Source organism: Oncorhynchus kisutch, linkage group LG9 (genome assembly GCF_002021735.2).
Source record: "Oncorhynchus kisutch isolate 150728-3 linkage group LG9, Okis_V2, whole genome shotgun sequence".
In the NCBI taxonomy this organism is placed as follows: Eukaryota; Metazoa; Chordata; class Actinopteri; order Salmoniformes; family Salmonidae; genus Oncorhynchus; species Oncorhynchus kisutch.
The window spans coordinates 22,339,027-22,356,843 of NC_034182.2; the positions used below are offsets into that span (position 1 = coordinate 22,339,027).

The 17,817-nt window shown below is 40.9% G+C and overlaps 2 protein-coding genes across 8 annotated transcripts in view; one reads left to right on the forward strand and one right to left on the reverse strand.

Moving 5' to 3' along the window:
• The window catches only part of LOC109896890 (E3 ubiquitin/ISG15 ligase TRIM25), a 32,101-nt gene extending 25,943 nt beyond the window's left edge, over positions 1 to 6,158 (forward strand). For 3 of the 5 annotated variants that reach the window (XM_020491324.2, XM_020491322.2, XM_020491321.2), the window contains exon 9: positions 1,785 to 5,725. In XM_020491324.2, the coding sequence (XP_020346913.1) occupies positions 1,785 to 1,969 (185 nt within the window). In that variant the 3' untranslated portion in view covers positions 1,970 to 5,725. The other 2 variants (XM_031832147.1, XM_020491325.2) reach the window with 1 other exon arrangement.
• Positions 6,159 to 11,435: 5,277 nt separating this feature from the next.
• LOC109896892 (NACHT, LRR and PYD domains-containing protein 1b allele 3) overlaps positions 11,436 to 17,817 on the reverse strand; it is a 9,508-nt gene continuing 3,126 nt past the window's right edge. For 2 of the 3 annotated variants that reach the window (XM_020491328.2, XM_031832148.1), the window contains 6 exons: positions 13,702 to 13,739; positions 13,496 to 13,560; positions 12,769 to 13,360; positions 12,303 to 12,428; positions 12,025 to 12,157; positions 11,436 to 11,740 (listed from right to left, as the gene is read on the reverse strand). In XM_020491328.2, the coding sequence (XP_020346917.1) occupies positions 11,448 to 11,740; positions 12,025 to 12,157; positions 12,303 to 12,428; positions 12,769 to 13,360; positions 13,496 to 13,560; positions 13,702 to 13,739 (1,247 nt within the window). In that variant the 3' untranslated portion in view covers positions 11,436 to 11,447. The remainder of the gene's footprint in view (positions 11,741 to 12,024; positions 12,158 to 12,302; positions 12,429 to 12,768; positions 13,361 to 13,495; positions 13,561 to 13,701; positions 13,740 to 17,817) is intronic. The other variant, XM_020491329.2, reaches the window with a different exon arrangement.

A 17,817-nucleotide genomic window follows, 5' to 3' on the forward strand; every position in this document is an offset into this window, starting at 1 on the left:
TCCTTCTAGAAAGCAATCTTCGTCGGCCGAGTCGAAATCCTCGATGTCCAAATCGCTCCCGTTCTATTCAAAGCTTCTATGTCGGTATACTTATTCATAGCTGCTGCCTTTTTAGGTTCCTGTTCGATATTCTTAGTTTCCCCTTTTTTTTCTCCTTGAGAAGCCATCTTTTATGCTAAAGCGATGAGATTTGTTTACAATGTAATGTAACGTGCTCAGTGCAACTCGTCTCTAAACCAGGTAGCAATAGTTCGCATTACGCATAAAAGGTTCTAGGTCTTGCTTTGTCCCACCCAGGTAAACTGCATATCATTGGTTAATGGACTGTCAAGGTGCCATTGTAGCCAATCCCTTGTAATGGATGCCTACAGCGCGTAAGCAGGCAACATCATATTTTTGATATAGTCACCCGGTGACATTCAATGTTGCTATTAAGTCATACATCAGATAACATTGGCAATAGGCTAGATACCCCCTATGTAGTTATAGCTCAAACACAGACAAAATTTCAGCTTAACTTGTAAGCTGTTTGGGGAAAACGTTGTGTAAAATATATACATTTTGACTCTCTGGGCTGGTGATCAAAAACGGTAGGTCACAGGCAGACAAATAAGATATCCCCATGATACCCCCCTGTGGAGTCCCGGCTTTCGGTGGGTATCAACGTATTCTGTGTTTATTTCGTTTATGCTTCACTAATCTACCCGGAATGTAGATATCAGCCATCTTGAAATGAGGTCATCAGCTGGGCCTGCCCTTATAAAATAATATGCCCATATATGGTAGTAAGTCACACGAAAGATTTAAAGGCACCGATCAATAGCCAAGATACACAGCTTTCCGCAGACACCCTGCTTTTGCAGGTAGGGGCTACCGTTCTAATACCAGACTGCATTGAATTTTAAAAATCAAATAGGTTCCCCAAATATGTTTTTAGTTAGCTAGGTAACATGACTGAACAACATTGTTATCAAACCAATAATTAGCAGTCTGGGATTAGTTTAAAATGGCCTTGACATGGTTTGTGAAATAATATAAAAATCGTGCTGGAAGAAGAAAAAGGCTATTTTTTGTTGTTGTTTGAGCTAGAGCAAGCACTTTCCTTTGCTGTTTTTCCTCTCTGGCACTGCTGCTTGACAGCGAACTTGCAAAACCTGTACTCAGACTGGCCTGTGCTCTTGGTTATACCAGGGATGAAATGATATACAATGTATCAACTTTGCATTGCTTTGTGTGCTGCTCCAATGTACAAATGTAACAACAGAAGACTGATCATGGTCTCCATCCCCGCCCGTAAAAAATGTAACTAAACAGCGGACTTTATAAACATTTTATAACAGGCGCCAGCGGGTTCTTTAGATTAGTAGGGCTGAAAAAGTTGGTGTTATCATATGAAACTACTAATCTATTAAAAATGTTGGTATCATGACATTTTGGTACTGTGATACCAGTATACTGTGCAACACTCTCACACACTCACACATACACACACATTTGTTTCCCAGTGACGACAAATCGCAAAGTATTGTTCTCTTAAAGCTAGAATCTGTATTTGGTGAAACTGCCAAATCCGTTTGGGATATTACAACAAAGAAGTTACTTGAAACAACAACACATGTTGCGATTGAACAGCAGAATATGTATTGCGAAATTTGATTAACAACGCTGCCGGACGCTGCTCTTCCGTTTCATCAACAAAATATACACAAAAGGCATTGAGGGTGAACAGTGGCTCTGCTTCACCAAATGCAGATTCTAGTTTTAAATGTTTTGTCTTCTACCAGGTCCTTCAGTCAGGGAAGAGCCGGACACCGGAGGAGAGGAAGATGAAGATGACGACGAGGAGGATGACAGTGATGGAGATGAACAAGAGGAGGAGATGAGCGAGGAAGAGGAGGGTATACACGACCACGAGTCAGCAGACGAACTCTACGGTGAGGAAGATGAAGAGGAGATTTATTCGAACTGATGAAATGACTATGGGGTGAATTGTCAAATCCATTCTTCCATTTAAGTCAAACCGTCTCTCATAGTCAAATATTGATGTCAGTGGGAGGCTATATAAAAAATTTCCTTTGAATTTCGGATTTTCCCAACCATTTTGGGAAACCTTTCAAATATTATACATTCTACATCAATGTTTCAAAGGGGAGATGTATATGGGTGCATGGAACCATATTTCATATATAGTGCACTACTTTTGACCAGGCTTTGGTCAAATGTTGTACACTATTTAGGCCAGGGCTATTCAACTATATTCTTACAGATGTAAAAAAGGTTTAATTGCAGGGGGGGCAGACATTTTCCACATGTGTTTAGTTTAAGGAAGAACTGTTTAAAAAATAAAAGCACACACCAGTAAAGTACTTTTCTTAAATTGTTGCTAAAATGAATTAGGAAAGAAGTGGATGTCGCTCAACCAATGTGGTTAGAGGTGCAACCCAAAAATGTAATAATTGAAAAGGAAAAGGCGCAATGTTCGCTCACCATTTAAAGCTTCTTAAAAGTAATTAGGTCATTTTAAATTCTGAAAACAAAGTATCTCAAAAAATAACACACATATGTCAAGTCCGGTAATGTCAAATTCCAGTCTGAAGGAAGTATGCTTTGAATTTATTTCCCTCAGTCATTTGGTGCGTTTTTTTTGTCACACTTCCTCTAGCAAGTCCTCGTGGGCATCAGAGAGGGAAACAGAAGGCATGTACGTGTGCTTAGCTTTCAGAAATGGGGTCAAAAAGTATTTGTTCCCTTAAACCGTTAAAATGCTAGAGCCAAACTCATATAAAGAAAGAAGAATCCAAATGTCACATAGGTGCTAGAAACCATAGTGCTTGTCATTTTGGCACTGAATGTCGGATTTTCACAATTGATCAAAGGGCCAGTCTAAATAAATAAACGGGACGGATCTGGCCCGCAGGCCACCAGTTGAATAGCCCTGATTTAGGCAGTAGGGTGCCATTTGGGATGAAGACTATATTTTTGTAGTTCAAGATTATACTGTTATAGCTAAACACTGGGTTTCTAATTCTAACCTCAAACTGTTTTATTTTTTGACCAAAGCACTTGTTCCTAACCTGACTGGTGTGCCAGATGGGTGGGGTTTGCAGTTTTAGATATACTCCATTGCTTTCATTAAACTAGGCAAACTCAATCAAGTACAGTATTTGAAATGATTTTAAATGTTTTTTAGACCCAGGTCTGGGGCCATAGTCATAAAACACCTCAGTGTAGGAGTTTTGCCTTTTTAGATCATAATGAATAAGTTAATATTGACAGGGGGAACCTGTTCCTAGATCTGAAATCCTACTCTGAGACGCTTTATGAATACAGGACCTGGTCTAGTATATAGTGCATTCGGGTAAGGATTCAGAGACCCCTCAACTTTTTCCATATTTTTGTTACATTTTAGAACAAGGCTGTAATGTATTAAATTTGTTTTTTTCCCCCCCAAATTCAATTTACACAAAATACCCCATAATTATAAAGCAAAAATAAGTTTCTAGACATTATAGCAAATGTATAAAAAAAAAAACTGAAATCACATTTACTTATGTATTCAGACCCTTAACTCGGTACTTTGTTGAAGCACCTATGGCAGCGATTACAGCCTCGAGTCTGCTTGGGTATTACGTTACAAGCTTGGCACACCTGTATTTGTGGAGTTTTTTCCAATTGTCTCTGCAAGGCCTTTCAAGCTCTGTCATGTTGGATGGGGAGCATCTCTCTATAGATGTTTGATCGGGTTCAAGTCCGAGCTCTGGCTGGGCCACTCAAGGACATTGAGACTTGTCCCGAAGCCACTCCTGCATTGTCTTGGCTGTGTGCTTAGGGTCGTTGTCCTGTTGGAAGGTTAACCTTCGCCCCAGTCTGAGGTCCTGAGCGCTCTGGAGCAGGTTTTCATCAGGGATCTCTCTATACTTTGCTCCGTTCATCTTTCCTTCGATCCTGACTAATCTTCCAGTCCCTGCCGATGGAAAAACATCCCCACAGCATGATGCCGCCACCACCATGCTTCACCGTAGGGAGGGTGCCAGGTTTCCTCCAGATGTGATGCTTGGCATTCAGGCCAAAGAGTTCAATCTTTGGTTTCATCAGACCAGATAATATTTTTTCTCAGGGTCTGAGAGTCTTTTGTTGTCTTTTGGCAAACTCCAAGCGGACTGTCATGTGCGTTTTACTGAGGAGAGGCTTCCGTCTGGCCACTCTACCATAAAGGCCTGATTGGTGGAGTGGTGCAGAGATGGTTGTCCTTCTGGAAGGTTCTCCCATCTCCACAGAGGAACGCTCGAACTCTGTCTGAGTGACCATCGGGTTCTTGGTCACCTCCCTGACCAAGGCCCTTCTCCCCCGATTGCTCAGTTTGGCCTGGCGGCCAGCTTACAAACGTCTTCCATTTAAGAATGATGAAGGCCACTGTGTTCCAATTCCTTCGACCTCATGGTTTGGTTTTTGCTGACATGCACTGTCAACTGTGGCACCTTGCATTGACAGGTGTGTGGCTTTCCAAATCATGTCCAATCAAGTTGTAGAAACATCTCAAGGATGATCAATGGAAACAGGATGGACCTGAGCTCAATTGCGAGTCTAATAGCAAAGGGTCTGAATACTTATGTAAATAAAGTAGTCCTGTTTTTAGTTTAATACAGTTGTATTAAAAATACATAATTTAATACATTTTAGAATAAGGCTGTAATGTAACAAAATGTGGAAAAAGTCAAGGGGTCTTACTTTCCGAATACAGTGAAAGCTACATTTTATTTTGTATTCTCTGGTTGAACGCATGGTGCATTGTTATACTGTGTTTATTATTTGAGTGCACTGGATAATTAATATTATATAAATAATTGAAAGGTATAGCACTTACCTGCAGATATGAATTTCAAACCACAATAGTTCACAACTAATTTAGTACATCTAGGTAGCCTTGAGTCCAATATTTATAACCATAGGGGTTAGCAAGATTGCAAAAACAGATCTGGGACCAGGCTAGCATTTAGGTGTTTGTGTAACTAGACACATGAGTGCATGTCTTGACTGAATTCTGACTTATGTGAATTTATACAGAAGATGGATTGTAGAAAGAAAACAAAGGAGACTTGACAGACGGGTAGATGTGTAAAGCGTGGGTGTGTTCTTCAAAAGCTGTTCGCAATTTGTCAAATAAGTTGAGATAATGTTTATCAATCTGTTTAATAATGCACAATATAATGCAGTATATGTTTGTAATCATTTGCACACCCACGGTCCTATTCATTAGGCACCAAACAAGAAAACTGGGAAGGATGGACCAGGACTTGTCCAATAAGAAGCCCTTGTTCTCCTTTCCCGTTGCAAAAAGTTTTGAAATGGTGCATACTAATGAATACGACCCATGTTTCATGACTTGCAGTTCGGAGAAACATTTGCAGTTCTACTTCTAATGACTGTAGCAATCGATAATGTGTGCTATTTTAGACATATTTTGTATGGCTATCTATTTGCAAATAAGTTCTGCAAATAACATGGTGGTACATCATGGCTTTTGTGTCTTGCATGGGATCTGTTTTTTCTTCACATTGTTATGAAAGTTGACAGTGAATGTTTGTAAATATCATTTGACAAAATAATATATTTTTCAGGGATTTTCATACGGGTGATTTTGAGCAAATTAGTTGTCGTTCTATCCAGCCAATCAATTCTGCATGAATGTTATAAAGATAAATAAATGCATTGTGCTGTTATTACATTTCATTGGCTTCTTTCAGACCACCAATGGTGACAATCCCGCAGGTGAAAAAGCCGGATGCGGAGGTCCTGGGCTGGCGAGGTTACACATGGTCTGTGGATATGGGGCCATTTGGACATTGGAATTCCAAATGCATGTTGGAGAAGGCTTATGGTAGAGAAATTATTATTAAATTCTCTGGCAACAGCTCTGGTTGACATTCCTGCAGTCAGCATGCCAATTGCACACTCCCTCAACTTGAGACATCTGTTGCATTGTGTTGTATGACAAAACTGCACATTTTATTTTCCTTTTGTTGTCCCCAGCACAAGGTGCACCTGTGTAATGATCATGCTGTTTAATCAGCTTCTTGGTATGCCACAGCTGTCAGGTGGATGGGTTATCTTGGCAAAGGATGTAAACCTTAAAATAAGCTTTTTGTGCATATGGAAAACTTCTGGGATCTTTTATTTCAGCTCATGAAACATGGGACCAGCACTTTACATGTTTATATTTTTGTTCAGTATAGAATGACTATAGCCTATAGGTAAAACATTTTATGAGTTTGACTAAGATATATGCAGCTAGGTTACTTGCTACATGAAATTGCTTATCATGTAGCAGTTACAGTAACTTATACTTGGACATTTGGGGAACATCAACTGTAAAACGCTACCTGACAAAGTATGTGGACACCTGCTCATCAAACATCTCATTACAAAATCATGGGCATTAATATGGAGTTGGTCCATGATGTTGGAACATTGCTGCTGAGACTAGCTTCCATTCAGCCACAAGCATTAGTGAGGTCGGGCACTGGTATTGGGCGATTAGGTGTGGCTCTGTCGGCGTTCCAATTCATCCCAAAGGTGTTTGGTGGGGTTGAGGTCAGCCATAGACCATTATTCCTCCACCAAACTTTACAGTTGGCACTATGCATTGGGGCAGGTAGCGTCTCCTGGCATCTGCCAAACCCAGATTGAGGGGTGTTATACAAGTCTCCAAATCCGGAGGTGAATATCACGTAGCGTGAAATTTCAGTCGCTGATTAATAACATTTTCCCTTGTACAAGATTGAAAAATATAATAACATAATGTCATGGACCGAGCTAACCATTAACGTCCCTTAACGCTCAAAGACGGATTCAATGGCATAGCGTATTCAAATCAAAATCAAATCAAATTTATTTATATAGCCCTTCGTACATCAGCTGATATCTCAAAGTGCTGTACAGAAACCCAGCCTAAAACCCCAAACAGCAAGCAATGCAGGTGGAGAAGCACGGTGGCTAGGAAAAACTCCCTATTCGACTGAATGATTAGCTAATAAATATTTAAGAAATTATGAATGATTAGCTAATAAATATTTGAGAAATTATGAATAATAAGCATGTGCTTTTACCTGAGACTACTAATGATAATATAACAACTTCAAATACCGAGCTAGTAACGTTAAGTAGTCTAGGTTAGCTGACCTTCAATTGAGGGAATTCAGTTCTGAGTTCTGAGACATTTACAACTGAAGCAATTGAAACTCTGAAAATAAATACATGGGAAAATGTTACCAAACATGGTGATAATAATAGGCCTGCATTCCTGTAGGCAGCTAACTGTAAAATTAACTTTCCATCCTTACCTCGGAAGGTCACTGTCTCTTCGCTGATTGCCTGTGAGTGAGACAACGCTACCTAGCCAATTGGAGCGTAGTAGAACGCATGGTTATGGCTTAACTGCGTTGGGAAAAAGACGCGCCTTGCCTTACATGCTGACAACTCCAATGGCTCCGACTGGATGCCGCCTCTAACAGGCTGACTTCTATCCTTTTAGATAGTCATGAAATCAACGACAGGCATCTGATCCCAGTCCTATTAACGACAGCTTACCTGAAAGTATTGCATGGTCTACAGTGTCAAAAGCTTTAGACAAATCTATGAACAAGGCGGCACAGTACTTTCTATTGTCTAGGGCATTAGTAATACAATGCTGCACCCTGCGCTGGTGCCAGTTCAACATTGAGACTTTTTCTCAGCAACAACCTCCAGGGCTTTAAATTTTTTTTATTTTATAATTATTTATTACAAAAAACAAGGAATGGGTAAAGTATTAGAACATGAAGGACAAACAATACAGCAGCATCAAGACAATCTCAAACATGTATGTCTTTCCGCAACAGAGCCATCCTTATGTGTGAGGGTGCGTGCGTGTACATGATAGTGATATAAAATGTCATAGTTTCCTTTTTCATGATCACAATCTTGTGAAGCCCGAACCCTCCAAGATCCCCCCCCCCCCAATGGCGGTTCTAGCTTGTATGGCTCCCTGGGCGACCCCCCCCCCCCCCCCTTCAGCTCCCCCCACCAACAACAAAAAAGCACCATTCTGCACTAACTGTAATTTTTATTCAGAAATTTGGAACACAAAAATAATCATAACATTTAAAACATACAAAAACATGTGTGTTGGTTTGGCACTCGAGCATCGATACCATCCCCCAACAATGTCAACCAAGAGTCAAGACTAAACCAATTCACCTTGGTGGTGTGCAGACTGGTTTAATATTATTTTTAATGATTTTGCACAAACCAGAAAAAAATGCAACAATATGTCTGAAACTATATATTCACACTAATGAATGAATTGTGGTTTATTTGGTAGTGTGACTAATTTTACTAATTGCATTAGTACTGTACAAAGTTACATGTGCGCTGTTTGATAGATTCCCTCTCCTCCATCGGGCTTCCAGTGGGGAGACTTGAGGTCAACCTACCCCCTCCCCATCTCGTACTTTTGAGTGGGAGACCTGCCCAGCTCATAAAATAGAATCAGGGCGCCCACTCTGACAAGGTTAATTGATCCAGTCCCACACGGTGACATATCTTTGACGTGATGTGTAAATGAGTGATAGAAAACCGCAAATGTCACTATTCCCCTAAAAATTGTGCGGTCGCCCCGTGCCACTGTGCTCATCACTACTCAAATTACAAAATCGTCAGTACTGACTTAACACTCATGTAAATTAGTGAAACAATGTATTGAGTAGAACCTGTAAGGTAGTGATGAATAAGCATTTCACTACACCCGCAATAACATCTGCTAAATGTTTGTGACCAATCAAATTCGATTTTAATAGTATTTCTTTCATGAGATTGTGGCGATATACTGCCATCTGGTGGTGACAAACAATTCCATAGTATTAATTATTCGTTTTTTAAAATGTAACCTTTATTTAACTAGGCAAGTCAGTTAATAAGAACAAATTCTTATTTACAATGACAGCCTAGGAACAGTGGGTTAACTGCCTTGTTCAGGGGCAGAATGACACATTTTTACCTTGTCAGCTCGGGGATTTGATCTAGCAACCTTTCTGCAGCCCCATGACGGTCTGTGAAAAGTACTTAAGTACTCTCTGTATGCGAGTTTAAATCAAACAATTACTATGAACTTAAAGTGCAGACTGTCAGCTTTAATTTTAGGATATTTTCATCCATATTGGGTGAATTGTTTAGAAATTACAGCATTTTTTTGTACATAGTCCCCCATTTTAGGGGAGCAAAGGTATTGGGACAAATTCACAAGTTAAGTATTTGGTCCCACATTCATAGCACACAATGAGTACATCAAGCTGGTGAATCTACAAATTTGTTGGATGCAATTGCTGTCTGTTTTGGTTGTTTCTCAGATTATTAATGGTAAATAATGTATTGTCATTTAAGTAACCTTTATTGTAAATAAGAATAGAATGTTTCTAAACACTTCTAGATTAATGTGGATGATACTATGATTACAGATAATAATGAGTGAGAAAGTTACGACACACACATATCATACCCCCAAGACAAGGCTAACCTCACCATTACAACAACGGGAGGTTCGCATTTTTGCGAGGGTATGATATTTGTGCGTTTTGACTTTCTCACACATCATTATTCATGATTATTATTAGAAGTGTTTAAATATAACTGGAATGTATCTACAATAACAGTAACCTCAAAAGGGTCATATTACATTGTGTAGAAATGCAGGAAATGAGCTTTAGATGCCCAAAACATTTGATGGAGGACCCCCTACTTCTAAAACCAAAGTTGTGCCCCTGTATATTTACAGTTGAAGTCAGTAGTTTACATACACCTTAGCCAAATACAATTCCTGACAATTAATCTGAGTAAAAATTCCCTGCCTTAGGTCAGTTAGGATCACCACTTTATTTTAAGAATGTGAAATGTCAGAATAATAGTAGATTTATTTCAGCTTTTATTTATTTCATCACATTCCCAGTGGGTCAAAAGTTTACATACACTCAATTAGTATTTGGTAGCATAGCCTTTTTAATTGTTTAACTTGGGTCAAACGTTTCGGGTAGCTTCCCACAATTAGTTGGGTGAATTTTGGTCCATTCCTCCTGACAGAGCTGGTGTAACTGAGTCAGGTTTGTAGGCCTCCTTGCTTGCACACGTTTTTTCAGTTCTGCCCACAAATTTTCAATAGATTTGAAGTCATGGTGGCCACTCCAATAGCTTGACTTTGTTGTCCTTAAGCCATTTTGCCACACCTTTGGAAGTATGCTTGGGGTCATTGTCCATTTGGAAGACCAAGCTTTAACTTCCTGACTGATGTTTTGAGATGTTGCTTCAATATTTCCACCTAATTTTCATTCCTCATGACGCCATCTATTTTGTGAAGTTCACCTCCTGCAGAAAAGCACCCCCACAACATGATGCTGCCACCCCCGTGCTTCACGGTTGGGATGGTGTTCTTCGGCTTGCAAGTCTCCCCCTTTTTCCTCCACACATAAGGATGGTCATTATGGCAAAACAGTTCTATTTTTGTTTCATCAGACCAGAGGACATTTCTCCAAAAAGTACGATCTTTGTCCCCATGTGCAGTTGCAAACCGTAGTCTGGCTTTTTTATGGCGGTTTTGGAGCAGTGGCCTCTTCCTTGCTGAGCGGCCTTTCTTGTTATGTCGATATAGGACTCGTTTTACTGTGGATATAGATACTTTTGTACCTGTTTCCTCCAGCATCTTCACAAGGTCCTTTGCTGTTGTTCTGGGATTGATTTGTACTTTTCGCACCAAAGTACGTTCATCTCTAGGAGACAGAACGCATATCCTTCCTGAGCAGTATGACGGCTGCGTGGTCCCATGGTGTTTATACTTGCGTACAGATGAACGTGGTACCTTCAGGCGCTTGGAAATTTATCCCAAGGATGAACCAATTTATCCCAAGGCTGATTTCTTTTGATTTTCCAATGATGTCAAGCAAAGAGGCACTGAGTTTGAAGGTAGGCCTTGAAATACATTCATGGGTACTCCTCCAATTGACTCAAATGATGTCAATTAGCCTATCAGAAGCTTCTAAAGCCATAACATCATTTTCGGGAACTTTCCATGCTATTTAAAGGCACAGTCAATTTAGAGTATGTCAACTTCTGACCCACTGGAATTGTGATACAGTGAATTATAAGTGAAATAATCTGTCTGTAAACAATTATTGTTGGACAAATTACCTGTGTCATGCACAAAGTAGATGTCCTATAGTTTTGGCAAGAAATTTGTGGGGTGGTTGAAAGACTTATGTTGGAGTCATTAAAACTTGTTTATGTAAACTTCCAACTGTACATGTAGAAATAAAAGGAATGATATAAAATAATTATACTATGCACCTTTTATAAAGAAATAAAACAAAGTGTAACTTTCCCCAAAAAATAAACTTCAAATGCCCCCCTTTCACCAACCTAGCTCATCATTCCAGCTTCAGGTGATTGATTAGGTATGGCTCCAGCTCTGTCAGGATCTCTAAGAACCGATCTTTGCATTCGGGGCCACACCCTTTTAAGGGCCCATCAAAGAGTGCCCTCATCTTCTTCTGGTTATTTCTTTCAGCTATCACGTCACTGTAGCCATCAGCAGTGATGACTCCACTCTTCAGGAGTCTGTCCAAGATGGGACCGACTTGGCTCACTCTGTCAATCAGGGCTGTCTGGTGGAGGTCCACAAAGTGCTGGTCTGAGGTCAAGATGGAACCCCTGTATTCAGCTATAAAGGAAACTGATACAATTAGTTTGCCTTTACTTATGACCCTTAAACACATTTCTAGGATGGGATTCAATCAAAGGCGCAGTATTGGCAAGTGCATTACAGTTGACTTTTTAATATAGTTTACGATTGAGCTGATATCAGCAGTGTTTACCGTGAATGTAAAGGAATATGCCTTTTAAAAGGCGAATTGTCTGTCGTGCAGCATGCAACTCGCCTGAGGAATCCCGGCTTTAAACTATATTTGACATTTATGGTTACTAAGCCAATGGATCTTTTCTGACCTGCTCGTATTTCGTGGTTCCATATGGTTTGTTTACGACTTTTACAGCTTAGGTTCAGACTGAAGTCTAAATCTGCGTCTCTTATAAACACCTCAAAGAAGTTTGGTGGGTCAACATGTGCGAGCTCCAATCTCTGAGACAATAGATAGATAGTGTTAGACTAACAGACATGGAACATAGTTTCTTGAAATGAGTCATTCTTGGGGGGGGGGGGGGGGGTTCTGGGAATGTGCAATATTTTGGATTTCATTAATGTTCTATACAAGTTCAAACCGTACACGAGGGTTAACATCAGAAGGACAGGATGTTGTGAGGTAGAAATCACTAGTCAACCATTGGGACTTCTCTGGTCTTGGTTTTAGGATCCTTGTGGATCCATGACACTTCTCCTGTTTCTCCACTGCCTGTAGAACAAGCAAACATATCCATCACTGTCTATTGCAGTGTATACTTCCAATTACCATTTGTTCTCAACATTGTTTGACAAGAAAAAAACTATAACATGGGTGCTAAGTGTCATAAAAAAATCCAAGTCCAGGCACATGTGGGTTTGAAAGTTGATAAACCTTTAAAATGTGTGGGCTAAGTCATTAAAATACACCAACACGTCTTGGCTAACACTTTGATTAGGGTGCCTGATTTTTTAAAAGTCAATGGAAATTGTTGCTGGGGACCATCCTGGTTGAATAAATACCGTATATGGAAGTAACAATGAGGAAGAGGAACAGAGTTAGCCTTTATAACCTGTGTTAGTGCAGGATCACATGGCATCAGATAAGCATGTAGCGTGAGGTGTGCTGTCTTGGCTCGGTAGATCTGCAAGTCACAGTGCACGGAACACCCTAATGCCTGCAGGATAACACCTCTCAGAGAGAAAGATGGATGGAGAATCTTGACGTGGAAGCGGGTGACCTTATCCACTTGTTCTATGGACACACCACGGCCTTCTACATGAAGAACTCTCACTTTCTGCTTTATAGAGGGATCATAACGATCTCCAACCCCTAAAATGGACAGAAACATTATCAGTTTGATTAAAACATTTATTTTCATATGTATTGAGAATTCCCAGGTAAATAAAACAATGTCTTGTTCAGTATAGTTGATATCCATACGTGCACCAAAACAGGCAAAATGTGGCAGATGCACTTCTTTCAGTTTTCCTTCAATGATTTTGATGTCCAGTAGGGGGCCTGCTTGCCTGTACCCCATGCTTTGTAGCACTGCCCTGTGAGGATCCCAAGAGCTGAAGTGGTACAGAAGTGTGACTTTGCTCTCACATACCCAGCGCAGCCCTGATATTGTGCACTCATAGCGTCCTGCGATAGATTCAAGTCTGGAAGAAGGGAATGCAAATTAGGTAACCAAAATATTAAATAAACTGAATTACTAAATCCTCTGTTGATCAGGATTTGTTTGTGACAGGTGCTAATTATTGAGGTAGAGGCAAAATTAAGTCCAAGGTGTTTACCTGTAGATTGAAATCTCATTTTCTGTAGACACTAACGGCTCAAGCGCAATCCAAATTTCTGCGGTCTGTTTAGGATTGAGCCAACCAAATATGGTAAAACCTTCAGATTAATCTTTCAAAAATATTTGAAAATTATTGTAACAATAGTTATGAGCCTTGTGTAGAATAAGTAGATTCTTCATAATATCAACATTTTGTCCTCTCACCTTAAGATGGCTGCAACTCAAGCATTCCATCAGAGTATCTGAAGACAAGTCACATAATAAGTAAATTAATTAAATAACCAGAATATGCATGTATCTATCAAGTAAGAGAGCGATTTTAGGAATGAACCCATCCATGAATAATGAATAAACCCCAAAAATCGACCATCCAGATACTTTAAGTACATTATCATTTGATTAGCTTTATTTTCATCAAGGACCTCAGCCACCTGAGCCATGGCCTGTTCTCGCTTTCTTTGCGGGGTGGTCAGTACAGGTGCATCAAAGCTGAAATGGGGGTTGGGGGGACTGCGACTGCCATCTTAAGCTGATAAAACAACTTTATCTCAAAGCCATCAGACTTTCAAATAGTCAACACTAGCCGGCCTTCACCCAGTACAGCGCCCTGCCCTGAACTTTAGTCACTGTCACTAGCCAGCTACCACCCGGTTACTCAACCTTGCACCTTAGAGGCTGTTGCCCTATATACAGTGCGTTTGGAAAGTATTCAGACCCCTTGACTTTTTCCACATTTTGTTACGTTACAGCCTTATTCGAATCAATCTCCACGCGATACCCCGTAATGACAAAGCAAAAACAGGTTTTTAAAATGTTAGTAAATTTATACAAAATTAACAGAAATACCTTATTTACATATGTATTCAGACCCTTTGCTGTGAGACTCGAAATTGAGCTCAGGTACATCCAGTTTCTACAACTTGGAGTCCACCTGTAGTAAATTCAAATGATTTGACATTCTTTGGAAAGGCACACACCAGTCTATATAAAAGGTCCCACATCTGTGATAGGATTGTATCGAGACACAGATCTGGGGGGGAAGTGTACCAAAACGTTTCTGCAGCATTGAATGTCCCCAAGAATACAGTGGCCTCCATTATTCTTAAATAGAAGAAGTTTGGAAACACCAAGACTCTTCTTAGAGCTGGCCATACAGCCAAACTGAGAAATCAGGGGAGAAGGGCCTTGGTCAGGGAGGTGACCAAGTACCTTCCAGAAGGACAACCATCTTTGCAGCACTCCATCAATCAGGCCTTTATGGTAGAGTGGCCAGACGGAAGCCACTTCTCAGTAAAAGGCACATGACAGCCCGCCTGGAGTCTGCCAAAAGGCACCTAAAGGACTCTGACCATGAGAAACAAGATTCTCTGGTCTGATGAACCCAAGATTGAACTCTTAGGCCTGAATGCCAAACGTCACATCTGGAGAAAACCTGGCACCATCCCTACAGTGAAGCATGGTGGTGGCAGCATCATGCTGTGGGGATGTTTTTCAGTGGCAGGGACTGGGAGACTAGTCAGAATCGAGGGAAAGATTAACAGAGAAGAGTACAGAGAGATCCTTGATGGAAAACCTGCTCCAGAGCGCTCAGGACCTCAGACTGGGGCAAAGGTTTACCTTCCAACAGGACAACGACCCTAAGCACACAGCTAAGACAATGCATGAGGACTCTGAAAGTCCTTGAGTGGCCCAGCCGGAGCCTGGACTTGAACCCGATCGAACATCTCTGGAGAGACCTGAAAATAGCTGTGCAGCGACGCTCCCCATCCAGCCTGACAGAGCTTGAGAGGATCTGCAGACAAGAATGGGAGAAACTCACCAAATACAGGTGTGCCAAGCTAGTAGTGTTATACCCAAGAAGATTTGAGGCTGTAATCGCTGCAAAAGGTGCTTCAACAAAGTACTGAATAAAGGGTCTGAATACTTATGTAAATGTGATATCAGTTTGTGTGTAGATTGAGGTGGGAAAAAACAAGTGAATCCATTTTAGAATAAGCATGTAACGTAACAAATTGTGGAAAATATCATGTGGTCTGAATACTTTCCGAAAGCACTGTACACAGTCATGTAACACTGGTCCTTTTAATAATGTTTACATACCTTTTAACCCACTTTATATGTATATAATGTATTCTAGTCAAGGCCTATCCTATTGAACTATTGCTGTACATATACCATTCTATCCTATGTATTGCACTAAATACAGTACTAGTCAAAAGTTTGGACACCTAGTTATTCCAGGGTTTTTGTTTATTTTTTACTATTTTCTACATCGTAGAATAATAGTGAAGACATCAAAACTATGAAATAACACATATGGAATCATGTAGTAACCAAAAAAAGTGTGCCGGTGGGACTTTTCAGCCGGTTACCCATGTTTTGTTTTCGAAATTATAGTTTCCGGATTTGACCATATTAATGACGTAAGACTCGTATTTCTGTGTGTTATTATGTTATAATTAAGTCTATGATTTGATAGAGCAGTCTGAGTGGTGGTAGGCAGCAGCAGGCTCGTAAGCATTCATTCAAACAGCACTTTTGTGCGTTTGCCAGCAGCTCTTCGCTGTGCTTCAAGCATTGAGCTGTTTATGACTTCAAGTCTATCAACTCCCAAGATTAGGCTGGTGTAACCGATGAGAAATGGCTAGCTAGTTAGCGGGGTGCGCGCTAATAGCGTTTCAATCGGTGACGCCACTCGCTCTGAGACCTTGAAGTAGTTGTTACCCTTGCAAGGGCCGTGGTTTTTGTGGAGGGATGGGTAACGATGCTTCGAGGGTGACTGTTGTCGATGTGTTCCTCGTTCGAGCCCAGGTAGGGGCGAGGAGAGGGACGGAAGCTATACTGTTACACTGGCAATACTAAAGTGCCTATAAGAACATCCAATAGTCAAAGGTATATGAAATACAAATGATATAGAGAGAGAGTCCTACAATAACTACAACCTAAAACTTATTTTTTAAATTATTATTTTACCCCCTTTTTTCTCCCCAATTTCGTGGTATCCAATTGGTAGTAATTACAGTCTTGTCTCATCACTGTAACTCCCGTACGGACTCGGTAGAGGTGAAGGTCGAGAGCCATGTGTCCTCCGAAACACAACCCAACCTAGCTGCACTGCTTCTTAACACAATGCACATCCAACCAGGAAGCCAGCCGCACCAATGTGTTGGAGGAATCACCATACACCTGGTGACCTGGTCAGCATGTACTGCTCCCGGCCCGCCACAGGAGTCACTAGTGCCCGATGAGACAAGGATATCCCTGCTGGCCAAACCCTCCCTAACCCGGACGACGTTGTGCCAATTGTGCGTAGCCCAATCGCGGCCGGCTGCGACAGAGCCTGGGCTCGAACCCAGAATCTCTGGTGGCACCGCTAGCACTGCGATGCCAACCTAAAACGTCTTACCTGGGAATATTGAAGAGTCACGTTAAAAGGAACCACCAGCTTTCATATGTTCTCATGTTCTGAGCAATGAACTTTTTTTACATGGCACATATTGCACTTTTACTTTCTTCTCCAACACTTTGTTTTTGCATTATTTAAACCAAATTGAACATGTTTCATTATTTATTTGAGGCTAAATTGATTTTATTGATGTATTATATTAAGTTAAAATAAGTGTTCATTCAGTATTGTTGTAATTGTCATTATTAGAAATAAATAAATAAAATTGGCCGATTAATCGGTATCTGCTTTTTTTTGGGTCCTCCAATAATCGGTATCGGCGTTGAAATATCATAATCGGTCGACCTCTAGTCCAACCACACCAAGACAGTCGTGAAGAGGGCACGACAAAACCTATTACACCCCCCCCAGGAGACTGAAAAGATTTGGCAAGGCTCCTCAGATCCTCAAAAGGTTCTACAGCTGCACCATTGAGAGCATCCTGACGGGTTGCATCACTGCCTGGTATGACAACTGCTCGGCCTCCAACTGCAAGGCACTACAAAGGGTAGTGCGTACGACCCAGTACATCACTGGAGTCAAGCTTCCTGCCATCCAGGGCCTCTATACCAGGCGGTGTCAAAGGCCCTAAAAATTGTCAAAGACTCCAGCCACCCTAATCAGACTGTTTTCTCTGCTACCACACGGCAAGCAGTACCGGAGTGGGGTGCAAATTGGGACATCTCCTGGCACAGACTTCACTGGAACGTTGAAAACGTCATAATATGCGCTCAGCAGCTGTTCTTTGGTTAACCTCTCTTGGGTAGGGGGCAGTATTTTCACATCCGGATGAAAAACGTGGCCAAAGTAAACTGAGGCCCAGAAGCTAGGATATGCATATAATTGGTATATTTGGATAGAAAACACAAAAGTTT